Source organism: Dermacentor andersoni, chromosome 3, assembly GCF_023375885.2.
Source record: "Dermacentor andersoni chromosome 3, qqDerAnde1_hic_scaffold, whole genome shotgun sequence".
Classification (NCBI taxonomy): domain Eukaryota; kingdom Metazoa; phylum Arthropoda; class Arachnida; order Ixodida; family Ixodidae; genus Dermacentor; species Dermacentor andersoni.
This window is the reverse complement of record NC_092816.1, coordinates 75,985,903-76,007,763: the sequence shown is the minus strand read 5'-3', so window position 1 is coordinate 76,007,763 and position 21,861 is coordinate 75,985,903. Positions and strand designations below refer to the sequence as shown.

At 45.3% G+C, this 21,861-nt stretch overlaps 1 protein-coding gene across 2 annotated transcripts in view; it reads right to left on the bottom strand.

Annotated features, from left to right (window-relative positions):
• LOC126543358 (uncharacterized) overlaps nucleotides 1-21,861 on the bottom strand; it is an 86,676-nt gene that overhangs the window by 18,988 nt on the left and 45,827 nt on the right. For both annotated transcript variants that reach the window (XM_072286723.1, XM_072286724.1), the window contains 2 exons: nucleotides 13,781-13,845; nucleotides 8,911-8,988 (listed from right to left, as the gene is read on the bottom strand). In XM_072286723.1, the coding sequence (XP_072142824.1) occupies nucleotides 8,911-8,988; nucleotides 13,781-13,845 (143 nt within the window). The remainder of the gene's footprint in view (nucleotides 1-8,910; nucleotides 8,989-13,780; nucleotides 13,846-21,861) is intronic.

Sequence of the window (21,861 nt, the reverse complement as noted above, 5' to 3'; positions counted from 1 at the left end):
GGTGCCTGTAGTTATAGCACAACCCACTACGGGGGATCGGCCATGAATCGGGCGGCAGTGGGTCGAAAAAGAATAAATACCTAAACTGGATTTTTTTTTTTACTGAAAATGAGATATTAAATGAATTCTAATCGTTAATAATAATTTTCATGATATAGCTTTTTAAAATTAGAAGTTAATATTTTTGGTTTCTTGTTGTGGAAAATAAAACAGTAAAATTAGCATGGAAGTCTCCTTGCTTCCATTACAAAATTATATACGGCATCACATACGTTCCTATTACAGTGTCCTAGTGTCGACGGCCCCAGAGACAGAATGATAGGTAGCGTGATGGCTAATCCAAGTTGGCGGAAGGGACCTTGTAGAAGTCGTTTTTTATGCACGTTGAACCTACGACACTCTATAAAGAAATGATCCATAGTTTCGGGTTCACTGCAGTAAAAACATTTAGGAGAAGGTGCCAAACCAGACCTATGGGAATAGAAATTAAGCCGTGGTATTCGGCAACGCATACGCGTAAATGAAACTTCACATTTTCTTGTTGCACACCATCCGCTGTGCCAAGGAAATCTAAGGTGCTGAAAATCGGCGTTATCTAATACACATGATTTGGCATGTTCTTCATGAATGGAAATTTTTTTAAATCTTGCGGAAGTGACGTATGCCGAAGGTATTAGGATCATCAATACCGGGCCTTTAAGAGATGCCGCTGCTAGTGAGTCTGCTGACTCGTTTAAAGTGAGCCCCACGTGCCCTGGCACCCATACCAGTTGGACGAGGCGTAAATGTTGGGGAATGAATGAATGAAATTCTCGGAGAATGATACTTGAATTGGGCACAGCTAAAGCGGAGCAAGCAGACAAGTAGTTGGTTAAGATTACGGCTGAAGAAATAGATGTGGGAAGTTTCCGTAGAGCTAGAATGATCGCCAATAACTCTGCTTGAAATATTGGCGTAAGGTCGGGTAGTCGAAGAGAGAAAGACCAATTTAATGATCTCAAAAAAATGCCCACTCGGGCCTTCTCTTCACTGACGGACGCATCTGTGGCTATTACTGCAGTTATTTGGAGGTTTTCAAGGCGGTCACCTAATAAACCTTTTAGGTATCGAATAGGTAGGGGCTTAGCGTTACTGGGAAATATATCGCCAAATTCAACACTTACTGTCGAAGTAGGTAAATATTGAAAAGCCACATCACGGATTCATATTTGTAATGGCTCTAATAGCTTCTGCACAAAAACTACCTGGGGACAATGCAGTCTGGACCATTGATTCTCAAAGAATGCAGTTGGTTCTCGAATAAAAATATGGTAGGAGCGTCTCTGGGGAGAAGCATAGATGTTTAGAAATGTTTGGACTGTCAGTATACGAAATCGAGTTTGAAGAGAAGGCAGGTGAGTTTCATGATATAAAATAAAATTGGCTACAAATTTTGGAAGGCCGAGACACAGACGTAGTGATTTGCGTTCTAAAAGAACCAGAGAACGTAACTTATACGTAGGACCTCCTGAAAATAACACGCATCCAAATTCTAGAATGGGGCGGACATACATACAATAAATCATCAGCAAGGTCTCCCTGCGCATTCCAAAACGACTGCTGCAGACTCTTCGTAATAAACCAACAGCGCGTGCTCCTTTAGATGCGATGTATTCTATGTGTGTCTGCCAATTAAGGTTTTCGGTGTAAATCATTCCCAGATATCTTAAAGGATGTACCTGCGGAATAATCCCCTGGCCATACGACAGTGCTATTCGGATAGGAAGAGGTAAAGGAAACACAATGATCGCACTTTTGTTGACATTTAGCGACATTTGTATTCCTTTTAGCCAAATTTCAATCTTATTAGTACGACTGCAAAGCTTTATATAGGCTATGTATATCATTCGATACCGTGAAAAATGCGATATCATCAGCGTATACGTATACCTCCACGTCATGATGTGTCGGGATGTGATTTAGTAAAATATTGAATAATACTGGGGAAAGTACTGCACCTTGAGGAACGCCCCTTGTCTGTTTGTAACTTTTAGAAGAAACACCGTTTTGATAACAATAAAATGTTTCTCCGCTTAGAAAATTTTGAATCCATGCAATTATATACTGTGGAAGATTCACACTATTGAGTCTGTTGATTAAAGTACTGTGGTCGACACTGTCATACGCCTTCGCAATGTCTAATGTCACTAAGGCCTCGTACTGGTTATTGCGGCGAGCGAGTTGAATTCTACTCTCCAAGTCAACATGAGCACACCAAATTGAGCAGCCGGGCCTGAATCCTATTTGAGAATCACTTAATATTTGGTTCTCTCCTATCCACCTATCGATGTGACCATACAGAACTCTCTCGATTAACTTTACAAGATTTGAGGTCAGAGAAATAGGTCTAATGTTGTCTATTGTATATCCATCGCCTGGCTTTTTGAGTAGTGGAATTATTTTGGTAACCTTCCAATCTGGATGAATCCATGCATTTTTATTCGAATAATTTATAAAATCAAGCAAATTCTGGGGAGACAATTCGAATAATAATTTTATCATTGCTGTAGTTATGCCATCAGGACCTGGGGCTGAAGCTGGCAGCATCTTTACCTTTCTCATTAATTCTTCTAATGTGATGGTTATGTACTCATTAGCTGGTTCAGGTGCCGGTATATGATAGGGGCGAAGTGATGTGAATCGACGCTCTAAGCCTCCAGTGACTGCAATAATTCAGTGGAAGTTAAGCTAACAGGCTGTACATTTATTGGGGCTGAAACAATCTTTTTAGACCGAAGAAACCGAGATAGGGCTTTTTTATTACTAGGCTGCGATAGGTAACTGTAATGTTTGGTGTTATAATTTTATTTCGCTTTGTCAACTGTTTGCCTGAATGTAGCTGCAACAAACTTATAGTCATTACAATTACGTGGACATTGATTATGCGGTAACTTTCTCCCGGCTGCTTTTCTTCTTCTATATTCGCGTGCACAGTCCGGATTCCACCATGGTGAATAATAACCACCTTTAGTTGGCTGCATACTGAACTTCCATTTTTTATAACTGTCACTTAGCACTTGACACAAATTAACTGCCTTAACTTCATCATTTAGGCCAACCTGTTTTTCAAAAGCTGATCGCAGTGAAACTTGAAATTTACTATAGTTAACATAGGTGCGGACATGCTTTTCAACCAAATTAATTGGGTGCCTTATTTCAAAAGTTATTGGAAGATGGCCGCTATTTGTGGCCGAGGTAATAGCAGACCAACAGGGAATTACACAGCCCAAACTGGAAAAAGTCAGGTCTAACACCGAACGCGATTTGCCGGATACATAAGTTGGGGTTCTCGAATTTACACATTTAAGGTTATTTGACGAAACCCAATCTAACAATCGTTTACCACAAGAGTCGGACCGATAACCCCATGATACGTGGTGAGAATTAAAATCACCAGCTATGATCATATCCTCTCTGCATGTTGCAACCGCGGCATCAAGAGTGCCGGAATTGCGGACTCCTGTAGGAAAATAAACATTGATTATCGAAAATGGGGCGCATCCAGGAAGCGTTACATCCAATGCTAGAATCTCACTTTCAGTGGAGAATGACTGGTGACTAATTTTAGCTCTATGACAAATTTTTGTTGAGATGGAAAATGCTAATCCCCCTCTACGAGAAGGACGATCTAGACGAAAACTGCGATAATTCTTTAAATGATAACTCTTTTCTGTGTATAACCAAGTTTCTTGCAGAATAATCAAATCAGGAGAAAGATCTTCACAGAGATATAAGAGATCAGCGGCTGCAGCAAAAATGGAACGACAGTTCCACTGCAGCACTTTCAAGCTTCGTAAGTTGACGATATTCCGGCAGTATTAACTGCCGTCTGTAGAGTGTCATCCTTTAGGAAATCATCCTTTGATAAGCTCTTACTTTCACTCTTTTTAGCTTTTAGTTTGTGGAGGGTAGTAGCTCTCGGGGAGCATGGAGAAGCACGACGTTTACAAGTTCTAGCATCCAAATCCATGTTCTCCATGATATCTGAACCAGATTCGTAACGGTGAAAGCCCTCATGTTCTACATGAGTTGCGGGAGCTTCGGAGGCATCAGTACTGCGAGGCGAGGCCTCTGCCGATACGTGTTTCTCTATGTTCTCATCAGAGACTGTGATTTCAGAAGCAACACTTGGACGCGCAGTAACATGCAAAAGTTGCGACAACTGAGAGGTGCGAGCTTGTCCAACGGTCTCTGAAAGGTTCGTAAATAAACTGTCAAGGGCTTTTGCCATAGCTTTCTCTACGGCAGCAGCTACAACATCACCAAGAGATGCATCCATTGCTTTGGAGTGACCAGCAGCAGCTTCAGCATAGCCACATGATTTCTCTAATGAGAGTGCACAAGCTTCTCGACGCGAACACCGTTTCCGTTCTATAATTTGTAGAATTTCGAGCTCTTGGTCTCTCGCAGGGCATTGCGCACAGTCCGCAGGGTGGGAACCTTCACACAAACAGCATCGTTCGCTCTTAGAGGAACACGTTTTTCCATCATGGCCTTCTCCGCAAATGCGGCACTGAAGCTCTGATCGACATCTCTTAATACTGTGGCCATATCGCCAACACTGAACAAATAGCACTGGGTGGGGAGAAATTGCTTCCACCCTGTATATTAATGGCCACGCCGTGATCTCTGACGGCCTATTTGTGCCTGCAAAGGTGACAATAACCGACTCTGTGGGTTGGTGACTCTCACAAACGCGTGAACATCGGTAGACGGAGACGGCACCTGCCGGGGAGAACATCTGCAGCACCTCGGAAGCACACAGACTCGCGTCGACTCCACGAACTAGCCCCTTGACGCAAGCTAGATGGGCAGGAATAAAAGGCCTCACCGGGTGATTCGCGAACATTTCGCACTTCAGAAGGTCGGAGACACAGCTCTTGTCTGGCGAACAGCATAGAATGCCCCCTCTGCCAAATTGTCGAACATCGGTTATGCTTTGGAAATGCGGGGTTGCTTCCCGCAGCACTTCTTGAATCGCCTTGGGATTCTTCACGCCGATGAATCCCCCATTCGTCGGCACTAGGGCCACTGGAACGCTGTGAATGCCGCTGCGCAAGAAAGCCTCTATAGGCATGCCATTAGTGGGAAGCGAAGCCGTCCAGAGGAAAGATCTCTGGCCGGGAGAAGAAAGAGACATTAGGAGCTCACAATCAGATTGACGACACAATAAGAGGAAAGTACAAAACAAAACTAAAGAAAATTAAGACACCCGATACTTAATCAATTCCCCGCAGAGAACAGGCAGAGGCCACCCAGAAGGCTTCGCTTCGCACATCTCGCTCGTGGCGCTGCTCCCGCCTTCGTCGTCGTCGTCGTCGTAATTTTCTTCCACAGCTGGCTCCGTTGTCGCTCGTCATTCCAGCGTAGAATTTCACTTCTCTTCTGTCGTCGTAATGGGGAGGCCGCGTTTACGGGCGTATGAGCCATTCATTTTTGTACGTGACGGACAGATTTAATTTTGAAGCAATTTAATTTTGAAGTATCGCAAGCGGCAATGCCGGGTGGATGCTGCTAACCACGCCACCGAGCAAACTTGAGACGTCAAACGCAAGCGACAACGGCGGAGTGCGGGCATACCGTCATTGACGTCGTTCTCTCCGTCGCAGCCGAACCTGTGTGCAACCTCATTAAGAAATACAAAGACGTCAATCGTCGAAACGACTGCAGTGCCCGCATCTCCAGTGGTCGGCGTTGCGCTCAATATACGAAGTTTTGGATTAGTGGTTCAGCACATTTCATCCCAGAAGACCACGTGTAGTGCGTACTCCTGAGGAAGAAGCTGCCTACCGCGACTCGTCGTCGTAGGCAGCTTCAACGCACGCACGCACTCACGCCGCGCACACACACACACACACACACACACACACACACACACACACACACACACACACACACACACACACACACACACACACACACACACACACACACACACACACACACACACACACACACACACACACACACACACACACACACACACACACACACGCACGCACGCACGCACGCACGCACACACACACGCACACGCACACACACGCACACACACACGCACACACACACACACACACACACGCACGCACGCACACATGAAAACACTGGGAGAATCGCAGAAAAAGCACTCCTAACGCAAGCTCACTATGCAAAGCACGAGAAGGCGCAGATGAGGTGAAAAAACGGCGAACCAAAAGATTTACAATATAGACCGCTTGCGAAGTTTTCCTTGCATGGCGTAACACTCGGTCTATCTAACACAGCTTCGTTATTCGACCATCTCCACGGACTAAAAGGGGCGGTAATCTTTTTAAACTTCATACTGTGGGGATACCAGCCGCATGGCTGCACGTCTATGCCGCCATCATCACCGTCTGCGCCTGGCACATGCGCCCCTATCACGTGCAGCCAGCCTGGGGCCGGGGCGCGAGGAACGGCGACCAGGAAGCAGCCCAGTTGGTTTGGCGCTTCGGTAAGTAAAGGTTCACCACCTCACCACCTCATCTGTTGACTGGCTCTGAAGTCACGGCCCTGAGCCCACATTGGGCGCTCGTAACATGAGGCCAGCTGGCAGTTCTCAGAAGATAGGCATCAAGGCTGCTCGTTTGTTAGCTGGGTTTTTTGGCATTTTCACGATAGCGGTTGTAGTGTCCCTCGAGGTTGTCTTTCCGCTTCTTGTGCCTCGTTATTCTTGTGCCCATATTTTTCGCGTTTTGTTTTTACTGGTTCCCTTTGTGTTGTTCCATGGAGACGTGCTCTTCGGCACGCAAGGCAATCACGGAAGCCGATGAACCGAGACCCGCTCGACTGTGGCGGGAACTGGAGCCGGCGAAGCCAGTGAGACACAAGGCGCGATAGACACGTCGCCTTTGTGCCAGATCACCACGTTGTGCTAGACTTTAACGGCTTGACTCGTGGAGATTGCCGCCGCTACGCGCAGGCGTCATGAGCGCGCGCCACCCATGGCACTGACGAAGCTTACGTTGATGTAGCAACGTTCAGCGATCGCGACGCCGGGGAATCGGTCACTGATATTGCATATGATTTGGCCCTATACAGGGCGGTTTGGGGTGTCTCGGAGCTTGACTTGCTCTAATGAGTCCTGCCCGTTCCTCTTCGAGGTTCCGCCTTCAGTCTCTGTTCCTGTCCTCGGACTAGTTCATCGCGGTGTTCCGAGTGGAGTTCCTGCAGGTAGACTACGTATACCGCATCCGATGTGAGCTGGACGCCCGAACGCAACGCCCACATGAGGGTCTGTGCGAATATATTCGGACTATGCAAGAACTCTTTCGACGCGCTGATCCCAGCGCCACCGAGGCTACTAAGGTCCCACATGTTTTGCGAAGGTGTCACCCTTGCTTAAGGTCATATCTCTTTGGCGATTCATTTTCCTCCCTTGAGGAACTTGCGGGCTTCGCCCATTAAATCCCACAGAGGTAAGTTTTCGGGAGAAACACAACACTACCTGCCGGCGTTGCCCTCGAGCCAGCCTGTTCCTGGAGGGAGAAAAATACTGGGACAGTACCGTCGTACTGTCCCCGGCCACGAACTTTCGGGGCGGGAGGTTTACCTGCTGACTTCTTGCTCAATCTCCAGTAGACTAACAATCACATAAACTGAGTAGGCCCGACTCTGTGACTGCTATAAGCATCCCCACTCTTATGTATCTTTTCTACATTATACGAAATTCAATATTATAGCGTAAATAACGAGCGTTTACTTAAGCAATGGTGAAGACTCTTTCTCGCCTCCCACTTCCCCAAAGGTTTCTTAACAATCAGGAAATGCGCGGCTCTGATTCTGAAGTGCCGCCCTGCATTTCCCGCAAGAACGGTTGCATACTAATTGTATTTACTAAATTTTAAGATGTATAAAAATATATAAAGGCGCTATTGTGTTTGAAATTAAACCTGAAAAGTGTTCAAAAATGAGCAAATGTGCTCCGTGATCAAACTGGGGAGTGAAAAGTAGTAACCAGCTGCATGGGTCTCAAAATGTATTTCGCCGTACTATATATTGTCTTGATGCTCTACTCAGAGGTCCCGGATTACGCCGAACATATGCCCCTCTTCAAGATGAAATTCCTGCAATAAGATATCCGTGTCCGTCACAGTCATTTGTAGATGTGTTTTGCTTTCGAGACATATACGTATTTAGAGTTGTTCCAGACTCATGCATCTCACGGGTCGGAGAAGTGAAAAATTCACCATGTCACCGATAACGGAAACCGTTGTGCATTTAAGAAGAAATTGCCTGCTTTCAGGGGCTCAAAGTGACAACAGCTACTGCGCAGTGCATGGTGGCGTTCGAGTTAAGATCATTCTTGATCACTGCATATGAAAACATTAGCTCGGTTGTACGACTGCGGTTACTAGGTCAATTGAAGGGGAGCTTAATAAATTCTGCGCTGGTTTGGTGGTACGCTCACAGTTAAAAAACAAGCACGGGCCACAGGCGAAGTGGTGCGAATACCGCCGCCAGAAAAATTTCAAAAAAAAAAAAATTTTGCCAAAACCACTTTCTGATTATGAGGCACGCCGTAGTGGAGGACTCCGGAAATTTCGACCACCTGGGGTTCTTTAACGTGCAGCTAAATCTAAGTACACGGGTGTTTTCGCATTTCGCCCCCATCGAAATGGGGCCGCCGTGGCCGGGATTCGATACCGCGACCTCGTGTTCAGCAGCCCAAAACCATAGCCACTGAGCAACCACGGCGGGCAGAAAAATTTCGAACAGATTCTATTTCAGTTGCCTCTTCTACAGCGGTGACGGACATAATAAATGTCGGGCTTAGACGTTGCAAATTTTCACGCTACATAAAATCAGGTACGATTTTATTACAACTACAAATCCACGAAGAATGAATCTACTTACATAACATGGCTGCTGTTGGGTTAAGAAAATGACTTCATCCAGCTGGCAGGCAAACGTGCAGCTCCGGTAAACATGGCTCTGAAAAATAAAATAACTAGTAAAAGTGACGAAAAGCAAAAGTTCTCGAAAGCGCTACTTATTGCCTGTTCTACATGAATTTCAATGCATTTCAATTTTAAACAAATACGTCAATACTGCTAACGGGTCAGACTTCTTCCTTGTCCCTCTAGTTATTATTCAGGTTCATCTTTGGCAAACTTAAGCTTTATTTACTTTAATGATAATTTCTGAGCCCCATTTGTGCTTACAGCACATGCTTAAAATCTAACTTATGCAAGTTAGGTATACAGAAAAACAGGGAATCGGGACGTTATTACTTGCAGTCGAATATGTAGGATCAGCCGAATCTTTTTACGAGATATTCAAGTATTGAATAATATAAGACGCATTATAAAGTGTAGCTATGTTCAGTTATGGCGAACTAAATCTACCGCAAAGTAACTTTTTATTAGCGAGCTGCGTCATTTCCTCACTTGCGCCAGTGCTGGTAGGAGGGCTAGATTAGGAAGGATAACCAATAAAATGCCAATGCAATAAAAAAATAGCCATAAATAAAACACATGTTCATCCGTTTGTGTTTTCGTATATATGATACCTTCCCGGTAGAGAAGATGCCACTCCCTTCCCTTTCCCGAACTTGGTGCCCCGGGAAATGCTATATTTACAAAAAAAGTTAGGATGTTTTACTGTCATATGTTACAACCCGTACTTTAATATGGAAGTTGAGGCAGTTTAAACTTAACATGCCTGTATTAACGCCAGTATTATTGTGGAGTAAAGTGCGAATGATTTTCTTCGTATAGCTACTATGATAACTTGAATTGTATACAATGGCTTGAGTGAAATATTGCCTCTTTCGTGCTGCCTCTCTTTATATATATATATATATATATATATATATATATATATATATATATATTCATAAATCTCAGCAGTCATACGCATCCGTCGAGTTCGAGTCATATCTATAACGCGTTTGTAACAATAGTAGGAGTGTGCAATTAGAAATTGTGATTTGTTATAACAGTGCTGTTCTTTTTTGTGCGTACATGTATGCAGCCTTCTTGTGAAATTGTCTGGGCGTAGCCATGCTGTTGATTGAGCTCTTAGCGTATATTTCTTTCCAGAATGTCGTACATAAATGAGCTTGATTTGAATTGAACCTTTAAGAACTTAGAATTCAGGTGTATAGTTTCATTAATACATAAGTGAGGGTGCATAAAGGTTCGGATCACCATTGTTGTCGTTTACAACAATTAGAGATGGGAAAGCGTCGTTATGCACAGGGCTTGACTAGGAAGTAGGTATTTTGGCCCATCTATTGATAACAATGATGCCATCGGCAATTACACCCCAATGCATCTACCTTCGTCACGGCGCTACGTCACGAAGATGCAGTGTCGCTGTCGCCGGCATTGATTTTCGCACCATAGGCAATCCCCAGCCGAGCCGGCGTGCCTACGCCTCAGTTGCTGCGGGGTTATCGCTGGGGCGTGTGTGGTTCGCATTTTTATAAAGAAGGAAACGCAGTATCCTACGAGCTGCGTCCTTGTGGGTTGCCTCGAAAGATACAAGGAGCTCAAGTTTTCATATGTTCCTTTTTGATGAAAACCGCCCACCTCATTAAATGGCTAACGTTGGATTCCGATACTAGCTCATTGATTATGCGGCAAATATTTCGTAGCAATTGCACTTGTATGTTGTTTGGCGTGGCTTGCATTAGCCAAGAATGATGTTTTCGATCGTTAGTAGTGTACCATTACAATTTCTCACCGCACTACGGGAAATATACATTAAGATTAGACTTGTTTGTAGGTGGAGTGCGCAGATGCACCTCAAAGCACGTCACATTAGCAGTGTAAATGGCCTAGCACACGTTCACAACGCACGCTGCTTAATCACAGCTGCCTTAATTGCAGTGTGGATGTCATAAGCAAGCTTAAAAGTGCTAAAAAGTTTACAAGCGTGAAAAAAAATCTGCAGAGTTTGTCATTCAAGCAAGCCCGAATGAAAGCGCGATTTCGGCGATGCTTTCCCATAGGAGCAGGAAACGCGCGGTATGATCCGGCGTCTGACTTGTCGTACCAGCAACTACCCAAACAATTTCTAAAAATGCTCTCACAATATGCGTCCTTGGATCGGACGCCAGACGAACGGCCAATTTATCAGATTTTATTGTGCCGATGGGTAGAGTGATCGGACGACCGTGGCCCACAGCGCAGATTGCGCGGGCCTGCACAGCTGGCATGATCGGACGATATACCTGGCCGGTTCCGTCACCCAGACAAGCAGATCGGTTTTATTGCCGCTCATGGTGGCGTAGGAATAGGATGCATTTTGTGTTTCACATGAAACAGTAATTCATAGAACGATATTATGTCCAACGTACACCTGGTCCGTAAAGCATCGCTCAGGGGCCCTATAACGTAAAACTATCCGAATCTGTTGTTACTCCGATCTCCTGGGGTGCGATCTTGTACGCGTTCCAAAATAGAACGGAGGCGGTTCGTTCCACCGAGCCAAATACGATTCGTCAATTTGAAATGTGCTGAACGCCATGACGTCAATTGTGACGTGATATCTGCTGTCAATCATTCCGTGTCGTCTGCTATCGGACGAACGGAACGGAACATACCGCCTATTTCGTGACGTAAAGAACGAACCGCCTCCGTTCTATTTTGGAACGCGTACAAGATCGCACCCCTGATGTCCACTTTACTTGCACGCCGACGCAAGCATCGTGCGGTGACCCGCAGCGTTGTCCGAACAGCCGAATCAAACGCTCTTCTCGTTTATAGGACGTCTCTTTTGTTTGCTTTAAGAACGAATAACGTTGCCTACTTTGAGCGGTTTTTCTTATCCAATCGGCTGACAAGAGGCGAGGAGCACGCTCAAGTGGAGAGGGTTTCGAAGGGGCCGAACCCGCGCACTGAAAATAGATAACTGGATGAAGAGGGAGGTGCCTGCGTCTGCGATCGGTCTGCTTTCATTTACTTAGCTTGCGGTGGCTTGTCTAAAATCGCGGCGGCGTGCAACGGACCGTTTAAACTGCCGCTAAAGCGGATTCTCAGCAAAGAAGAGTTGGCAGAGCGACATCCTATAAGTGTAGAAAGGGCTCGATAACGCTATACGTCCACGCAAAATGTTTTGTTAAGCGCAAATAAACCCATGCTCTCCGGCAGGTGCGAGTAGCGAGTGCCTGGGCGATCGGCGGCAGGTATCTTTTATGCCTTTCGGAACTGGACAGCCTCCGGCTATTCAGAAAAAAATTCAGTGTTTTTCGGCATATTAATGCATCTTTAACATTCACACGTCTCTTCTCGCCGTTTTGTGATGTCAGACAGACTAAGTGGCGGTGGTCGAAAGCTGTTTTTTGACCGATCGCGGAGGGCTGATTGCAGAATTGGAACAGAACATTTTAGAATGGCTTTACGTTATAGCGCCCCAGTATACTAAAACGCTGGCGAAAAGATGAAAAGAAAAAGCTGACCGTCTCAGCGAGATGGCTCGGCTGGACTGCACGTAGTGAGTTTCGTTTGCTATACGCAGTGACGACACCAAGAAAATATATTTGTTTAAGCCCCCGTTTTGGTGTTGTCAAAAATAAGTGCACTATGTCGAGCTACGGTGAAATTCACAGAAGTGGTCGACAAGCTAGGCCTATACCGTCTCGATCAGCAGTATTTCGACGGGGGTGAAATCCAAGAACACCCGTTTACCGTGCATTCGGTGCCCCTTAAAAAACCGCAGCTAGTCAAGATTGTTCCGGAGGACACCACTACCAGATACCTGATGATGAAATCGTGGTTTGGGCACGTAAGACCCCAGAATAAAAACAAATAAGAAATTAAATAAGTATTAAGCGGGGCCGGTGAATGTGAGCGAAACCTATTCAGCGGTTCTATAGTACCAAGAATGTATCGACGGTACCTACCGCTGTTTGCAAACGCAGCGCGCTATAACGTAGAGCTATTCGAAGCTGTTTTTCTATTTCTAAAATCAGCCCCCACGATTGAACAAAAGTTTCTCAGGCCACCACCACTTCGCCTGTCTGTCACGCGACACCACGAAACTGCCGAACAAAACTGAATCTTCTACAGAATAGCTGGAGGGTACTCGTTCTCAAAGGAACAGATGTCTATCTACCGATTACTCTGACAGTGGCTACTCGGGTCCTCCGGCAACCAGGAATTTATTTGCGTATAATAAACATTTTTACGCGGCAGTATAATGTTGTCCAGCCCTTTCGGCACGTTTACAACATCGCTCTGCCAACTCTTCTTCGCTGAGAATTTTTAATTTTCTGTTGCACTCAGCCACGATTTTCGACCGGCCACCGCAATCTAAGCAAAGGGAATCGGGCCGATCGCAGACGCCGTCAACACCCTCATCATTCGGTTATCTACGTTCAATGCACTGGCTCGGTCGCACCGAAAACCATTGTCTGTTGCACTCTTCTCGCCTCTTGTCATAAGGAAAAACTATCAAGGTGCGCAATGCCGTTGACACCGAAAGCAAATGAAAGTGACCTCCTATAAAGGAGAAGAACATTTGATTGGACCTTTCAATCAGTGCGGGTCAGTGCTCGATGCTTGCGTCGGCGGAAACGAAAATCTGACGTCAGGAGATGGAATAAAATCAGAATAAACTAATTTTTACGTTATATGGCCCCAACTGAATGACGTTGATGCATTAGAAACGTAGCGTAAATGTTTACTTGAGAACGAGATGACTAAGTTAAATGCGTGAGTAATAAGTGCAATAAAAATTTCATGTGCTGTCCGACAGAGGGCACACGGTTTATACTTACTCTTTCATCAGTTACGTTGCAGTCCGGATTTAAGTCCCTGATTTGAGCTGCAGTAGAGACTGGACCTGGAAAAGTGAAGAATGCCAATAAGATTGTGAGGATGCCGGGCCGACGCCAGGTGGCGTAGACACGCAGGCACGAGACGGTATGCAACTGTGTAAAGTAGCAGGCACGGGACGGTAGGCAACGATGTGTGGCAGGGAGGGAGAACATGGAAGGCGAGTGTGCACGGTCGGTATGCGGGGAGCGCGCGACAACGAACTGAGTGAGTAAAGTAATCGGCGCAGCAAGCGGCGTGCGGTGCGGCGGCACGGCACGCAGACTGCGTGCGTGTGCGTGCGCCGAGGATTTCCCGAAATGAAGAACGTACTTGACAAGATGAATAAGATACGTTTGTTTCCCTTCCAGGCAAAAAAAAGGAGATTAAAAATGAAAAAGAAATGGTAACTTAGCAACCCCAGCAATTCGTGAAATCACCTTTAATTCGCAGCTTTTACACCACGTGAAGTACGGGCCTTCAAGACTCAAAATTCGCGCGGAGACACGCACAGTGTACCGGAGAAAACCAAAATAGACATAAGAATAATTAAAAAAAACATCAGGAGCATTCCAACAGCTTTCATCGCCGAGCGCTAATCTGCAATGTGTGATCTGACAACCGCGGCGCGTAGAAGACGAGCGGTCTGCGAGTCAACAGTGAATGAGCAGTTTTGCTGCAATCGATACGCGTGTAGAGGCCCAGTCGGACTTCGAGAAAGACGGTGCAGAATCTCCAAAAATCAGTCTGCCTAAATATAGGTCAATTTTGTCCGGTCGGATTGTCGTGCGGCTTCACCAGGAGTCTTATAAAAGCAAAAATGTCTTTTTGTTTCCGCACTCGTCGTAAGCTCAAAAGCCGATTTTCATAGAACTACTTAAGATTGCTAAATGGCGGTGAAGGGCGCATGTTTCACGATATGCACAGGGGACGTATTGAAGCCGAGTACCATACAGCCGAGCGACGGGAGTAAACGCAGACAATTATCTGCAACTGGTCAATGTTCACATAGCTGCTTCCCTGAAGGGCTTCAAGTAAGGCGCATGAGTTTGAACAACCAGGAATAGTTCCCTTCTTTGCGGAAGCTAGCATTAAAGGAAGAAGTCCCGAGTTATTCATTTCATTATGCACGCGTCACTCTACGGCGCGCCATTGCCTCTTAGCTAAGGATTGATGAAACTTTAATGAAACCGAATATAGACCAGTGGGCACGACCAATTTAAAGCTCGCGAAACCCACTGTTTTGGCTCAGTGGCTATAATGGTCTGCTGCTTCGTATGAGGTCATGGGTTGAAACGGGTCTATTTTGGTCACTTTTTTTTAAACAATAAACTAGACGCACGTGTATTTTTAGGTTTTAATGAACGTTAAGAAACCCTAATTCAAGATTATTTCGTGCCTTCGACTACGGCATCCCCCGTTGAGAACGTTAAGGTCAGTCAACGAAAACTACGGCCATTTTACGCTGACGAATACACGTCGAGCAATTGTTTCAGTTGGTGTGTGTGTATGTGTGTGTGCGTTTAACCGTCTCCCTGCCTGGGAAAAGCACAGCATGATTAGGAACTTAATACAGGTGTGGCTAATGTAACTTACTATGTCGCACCGAGTTTTCATTTTTTTCAATAAAATGCATACTAAACCATTACGATAAAAGCTGTATGCATTAGGAAATACAGAATAAACTATTGAAATCATGTGGTTATATTCACATGAACTTATAGCCTGAGACTCCAGGCTACGTGAAGTCGAAATAAATGGTTATTCAATCAGCTAAGACACGCCCGCCGTTGATCGCTGAGCAATTTGCTCTGATTCCAGGAATCGAAGAGACGCCTATGTTAACGCCAGAAACCGTAAGGATGCAAAACCGCTAAAACGTTAGATATACAACTAAGATAATTTTTTTTCTCACTGTCATTTTGCTTTTTTTTGTGTCACGTAAAGCTATCCCGTTATATGACACATTATTTTTGTTTCTTGCGAGCTAGTGATGCGCAATACAAAATGATTTCTAAAGACAGCAAACAGCGCTACACATTCGCAAGGATCCCGCGGCGATTTGCAGTAGATCTACATATTTGTGAAATGTGTCACTTTTTATAAAATATACGTGCACGCCCTGCGACCGCGACAAGAGCTCCTTGCATTTTAGAGAACATGACACAACGGAATAAGTTCACTATCTGCGAGCCAAATGTGGCGGTAAATTCATTTTTCGAGTTTATAAAAAGCATTTGGTACTCTTAAACGTAAGGTCGTTGGCCCATTCGTCGAGCGTGATACCTATGCGACTTTTTACAACCTGTGCTGCCACCCTCTGATTTCGTGTTCCATCTGCTGTAAATAAAGGTAGCATAAAAATTACTGACACTAAAGCTTGCACTCCTGGAACTGCATTGCTTTTCTGCCAGTCATCTATAACAGAAGCCGTGACGCCACAGGAGCCCCAAAATCATTAAAGCGCGAAGTTACCGGCGTTTTTTATGTAGGTGCTCCAGCGTCTTCATCTCAAATTTGTTTGCTTGTTTCCTCCTTACCCACAATTTGGGGATCGGCCAAGAATCGGATGACTTAATCAAAAAGATTAAACAAATCTATAACAAAACACTACTGAAAAATTGGAATAGCTGAAAGAATGAAGTCAGATAAAATTTAAGAATTTAGCAAGCGAATCGTCCTGACTCAATTATGAATACCTCACAAAAACTGAACCAACATCTCTGTGATAGTGTGCCAGAGAAGAGACTCCGAAAGATAAAATATCGGGAATCGTTATATTCAAACCACCAACATGAAAGTGCTTTTGTAAACTCTGTTTTGTTAATGATGAAAGACGCAACATGACAGGAAGAAGTGTGCCATTGTCTCATGCTCACTGTAGTAAGAGCAGAGGGAGGACGGCGACAGACCAAATCGGTGCAGATAATTGTTTAATGTAGGTATTCGACATCTAAACTTTGTAAACAGGACTTCAATTTTTCCATCACGGCAGAATTAAGTGTCTGCTCTAAGGAAATAAGAGGTGTCGGTAATCAGCTAAACTTGATAATGATAGATTCAAAGAGTGTTGCATGACTGCACACTTCCTGAAACTAGCAGCGGTTATAAAAGCCGACGCAGGAAGGATCGGAATAATTGGTCCAACAAGGGCTGCTCTCGCCAAGCTGTCTGCCAATTCATTAATAACTAAACCTTCGTGACCAGGCACCTATACCAATCTAATTAGTGTTAAGTGGGAGAGTATACTAGAAAACGAAACGTACGTGATGTATGCGAGCCCCTATTCGTAGTGAGAGTTCAACATAAAGACAAAGAATCAATTACCACTACAACTTCCGAGATTGAGGAGCTCACTTATCGTGAAGCCAATGTCACCGCCAGAAACTAGGGTAAAAATATCTGCCTTCCCTCTGTTTTCCCAGGTATGTAATCAGGAAGTCCTAGAGAGAACGACCAGTTTAAAACGCAAGAGAAATTTCCTCTTCCTGATTTTTTTTATGATTGTGATGCATGTGTCGGTATTGATACGATCTCGACCGGGTGAGCTGGGTCTTCAAATTGGAAAAGAATGTATTCATGTCATTGGTACATGGTTCTGACTCTCATCGTGTCTCGAGCGGTTCTGATTAACGCGGGGACCAGGACGGCCTTAACCCGTGGCGCTCTTGTGGTCGTCGACGTCTTCTTCGGTAGCCTGTGTAAGTATTACTGCTTTCGTCAGGTTCTGCCATCGAGGTCCGGATGTTCGGATTTCATTCCCTTGGTCCTTGCCTTTGTGTCTCCTCGGGGAATAAAAGGAGTGACGCTGTTTCGGAGAAGAGGGCAATTATGTCGACACGCGGACGCCCGCGTGCACGCATTTCACAATCGACAGGTCGATCATACTGGGGCCAAGACGGCCCTAATTACCCCATGCGGTCTTATAGTTGTCGACGTCTTCTTGGGGAGCCTGTGGAAGTATTAGTGCGTTCGTCAGGTTCTGCCATCGAGGTCCTGATCTTCGGATTTTATTCCCTTCGTCATTCCCTTTGTGTCTGCTCGGGGAATAAAAGGGCTGACGCTCTTTCGGAGAAGAGGGCAATTATGTCGACACGCGGATGCCCGACTGCACGCTTCGCGCAGTTGACAAGTCGATCATACGGGGACCAAAACGGCCTTAATTACCCCATGTTGTCTTGTGATTGACGATGTCTTCTTGGGGAGCCTGTGGAAGTATACATTAGTGCCTTCGTCAGGTTCTGCCGTCGAGCTCCTGACGTTCGGTTTTTCTTCTCTTCGTCCATCATTTTGTGCGAGCTCGGGGAATAAAAAGGAGTGACACCGTTTCAGATAAAAGGGAAATTATGTCGATAGGGGACGTCCGCTTGAACGCTTCTCACACTTGACAAGTCGATGTCCAGGCTTACCGTAACAGCCTTTTCTGGGACGAGGCAAATCATCTTGTCATGGGAATGTACTCCTGAATGCCTGTCACTCTTGGCAGGTCGATCATAATAGTATACTTTGAGTACGTTTCGTTTCTTCTACTTTGTCCATGTCAACTCTGGTCTATCGTTTTCGCTGAGCAACACCCACTGATCATTTCCATGACCGTATAAAAACAAAGGTGACAACGATGATGTTGATAATAATAATAATAATAATAATAATAATAATAATAATAATAATAATAATAATAATAATAATAATAATAATAATATTATTATTATTATTATTATTATTATTATTATTATTATTATTATTATTATTAAATAGGAAGAAGAAGAACAGCATGGAAGTTTTACGTCATATCCAACGGTGTCGGAGTATAAGTAATACGAATGTTCTTTTGCGTTTATAGCAAAGTTCTCATGCGGTAATTATGTGGCATGACTGTCGATTTGATGCACATTGACGGCGGAATTGACATTGTGTGGCTTACTTATCGTGTATTTTACAAGTGATGTCAGTCGTTATACATAATACAGAGAAGTCAATCGGGTGAAAACAACACCGGCACATGCCACTTGCTTCAGCTCTTACTCCATCGGTATCGGCAGAAGCGCGTACCACCATATAGCAGCAGTAGCGCAGGCTTAGTAAGCACTTTTTGACCACTTCGGATAGAGCAGAGGTCTGACATTATCGTGTGTACTGGAGCAGTCCAAAGCCGCGCAAAAACGATCTGCAGCATCCCTGAGAATAATGGGGTGCAGCGAACTGGGGCTGCACGAATCACACTGAAAATTTGAAAGCTGCTTACTGCGTGCCGTGTGGACAGACCGTTATCGCCTACAACAGTTATTGCGTATTCGCCGCGGCAGGGTTATCGGTTTAAAAACCCACCGTGACTCTATTCGCCACATTTATCGTTAACGAATTAAAGTGGAGTTTTACTCCACTTTAATTAATTAAAGTGGAGTTTTCTTTTTCATTATGAAGCATGCCGTAGTGAAGGTCCCCGGATTACTTTTGACAACTTCACGTTTTTTAAAGCGCACCTAATGCACGGTACACGGGCGTGTTGACAGCGGAGCTTGGGCTAGTTTCCGGCGTTTTGTGATGTGTGTAGGCAAAATCAATGACGGTGTCTAGGGAGCTAAAATAGCTTAAGCATGAGGCAAAATCGTAGCGGCGTTTGTGTCCCAGCTACGTTTGATGCCAGATGTGTCAAAACCGGTGAAGGATGATGGATGATAGTTTGATGTGTTGCGATCTGCGCAAACAACCACAGCGAAGGCGTTGCGCCTTACCGACGACGGGCGAGAGCCTCGCCGTGGAATGTGCCGACGAGCGTCACCATACAGACTAGGAACGGAACCTTTGTAGTTACCGCATGCGTTCATCGCGGAACGTCAAAGAAAGATCTTCAAGAATTTATGATCGACGCCTTTGGGTGGACCCTCTCGGTGGACCCCAACCCCATCGTAATTGCGGGTGACTTTAACGTCGATGTGCCTCGTCCCTGTGCAGAGTGGTCCTTGGAGTTTCTCTCGAAAAGGTTCGGCCTTCAGTGTTACATCAAAACAATGTCTCTACGACGCGCCATTGGTCGTGCACAATAACAGCCCTGGTATCATCACAGAGCCCATGCCAGACTGTCACAGCGACCATAAAGCCATAGTTAATGTGGTCACGAGATACATGTAAATACAAATAAACCTAACGTGCATATTTGTGTTATGTTGGTTTGTTGTTTTATTTTATTTTATTTATATTTATATAAGGCTCCGCTGGTAAGCCACCTTTACAGAGTGGAATGGCTCTGAATTTTTGTAGATCACCTCCATCGAAATGCGCCTAGGAAACCTTCGCTCTAGCAGCATTCAAATACAATGTTAAAACCTGTTTTGTCTACGACATAGTGCGAAGCTATCACTTTAAAATCACCATTCCTTTAAATCTTCAGCGCCAACGTCCGTCATATCCAACAACCCTCTCATTGCAGTGGGAGGCCCCATTGAGTTTCGCTACCCTTCACAACAGCAACAGCAGAGCCATACGCTCATGAGATACACAAGGCGACAGCTATCACTTTCAAAGTTTATGAAGTTTGCAGCACAGATTTGCAGAAATAATCAATCTTTTAATGCAAACCATAATGGCAACTCACAATGCCGTCACATGCGTTCGTTAACTTTCACCGTGTCTTCATCAAATGTGATGAAGCCATCAGCATGTGAAAACAACCAATCACCACGAAACGGCGGGTCAGAGACAAATATAATTATTCACTTTAGAAGCTTTTGCATTCAGAATTAGGTATTCGTGCACGCGGAATAAACAAAGGAAAACTTAGGCAGACAGGCCAAACGGTGTAGTAATAGCCGTCTTCGGGATATCGGTAGGCTCAACGGAGATTTCATGATAGGCTTTGACAAGGTCCATATTACTAAAATTTTTGCATCCTTCCAAGTGGCCTGTGAAATCATGAATACGTGGAAGGGGATAGCCATCGTGGATCGTTTTAGCGTTGAGCGCCCGGTCGTCGCCGCTCGGACGCCAGTCACCCGGTTATCTCTTGGACCCCAGATGAAGTGGGGGCCCAACTGCTGGACGAAGGGGGAATAATACCAACTGGAGCATGTGCTCAAATTAGCGTTTAGCAACGGCCATACGCTCGCCAAAGAGGCGGCGCACACGAGCTGCGATGGGTGGACGGCGGCAAGCACAGCAGGAAGAGCTCTTTCCGACAACAGATCTTACCAAAGCGATTCTACAACACAGGCGAACAAGAAGCAGGACAACTGCCTACTACCCCAGACGAATGGCCGTACGGAGAGGCTGAACAAGACCCTTGCCGACATGTTCGCAATGTGCGCCGACGTCGAACACATAACGGGGGATGCCTTCTTTCCATAAGTAACTTTCGCTTATGACACAATAGTGCAACAAACAACGCACATGAGGTTGTTCAAGCTGGTTTGCGGAAGTAACCCAGCGACGACTCTATACGCCACGCTGCCGCACGCCACCGACGAAGCCGAACACGATGTCGCCGCCTATTTCCAAAGCGCTGAACAAGCCCGACAGCTCGCTTGCCTGTGCAACAACAACCAGCAAAGGAGGCACAGTCGACACTACAATCATCGACGACGCTACGTGAACTACCAGCACAGCGACCGTGTTTTGGATACGACCCCAATACAACTACGAGGACGTAGAGCTTTTGCCAGGTTATTTCGAACCTTACAAGATAATCCGACGTATTGGCGCACTGGAATATGTGGTCATGCCAGGCGGCATGTTGCAATCACTACGGCTCCACGCACAATCTGAAGTCGTCCATGTGGGCGTCTTAAGCCTTTCGACGCCCGCTGATGAACTACCGGACTTTGTTTCTTTGTTGCTTCGTTGTTTTTCCTTTACTATGGAAGTTTTGTTTTTCCCTCTTGTACTTGTTTGCAGCATCGGGAGGTGCACTTCAAAAGGGTGGCATTGACACGTGTAGAGATTTATTTTTACCCGGTGACCGCTTTTCATCGGCTAGCAACTGTTAAAGGGCCCCTCACCAGGTCCGGTCATTTTGAGCTGACAAGCGCAGATCATATATTGCGTGATA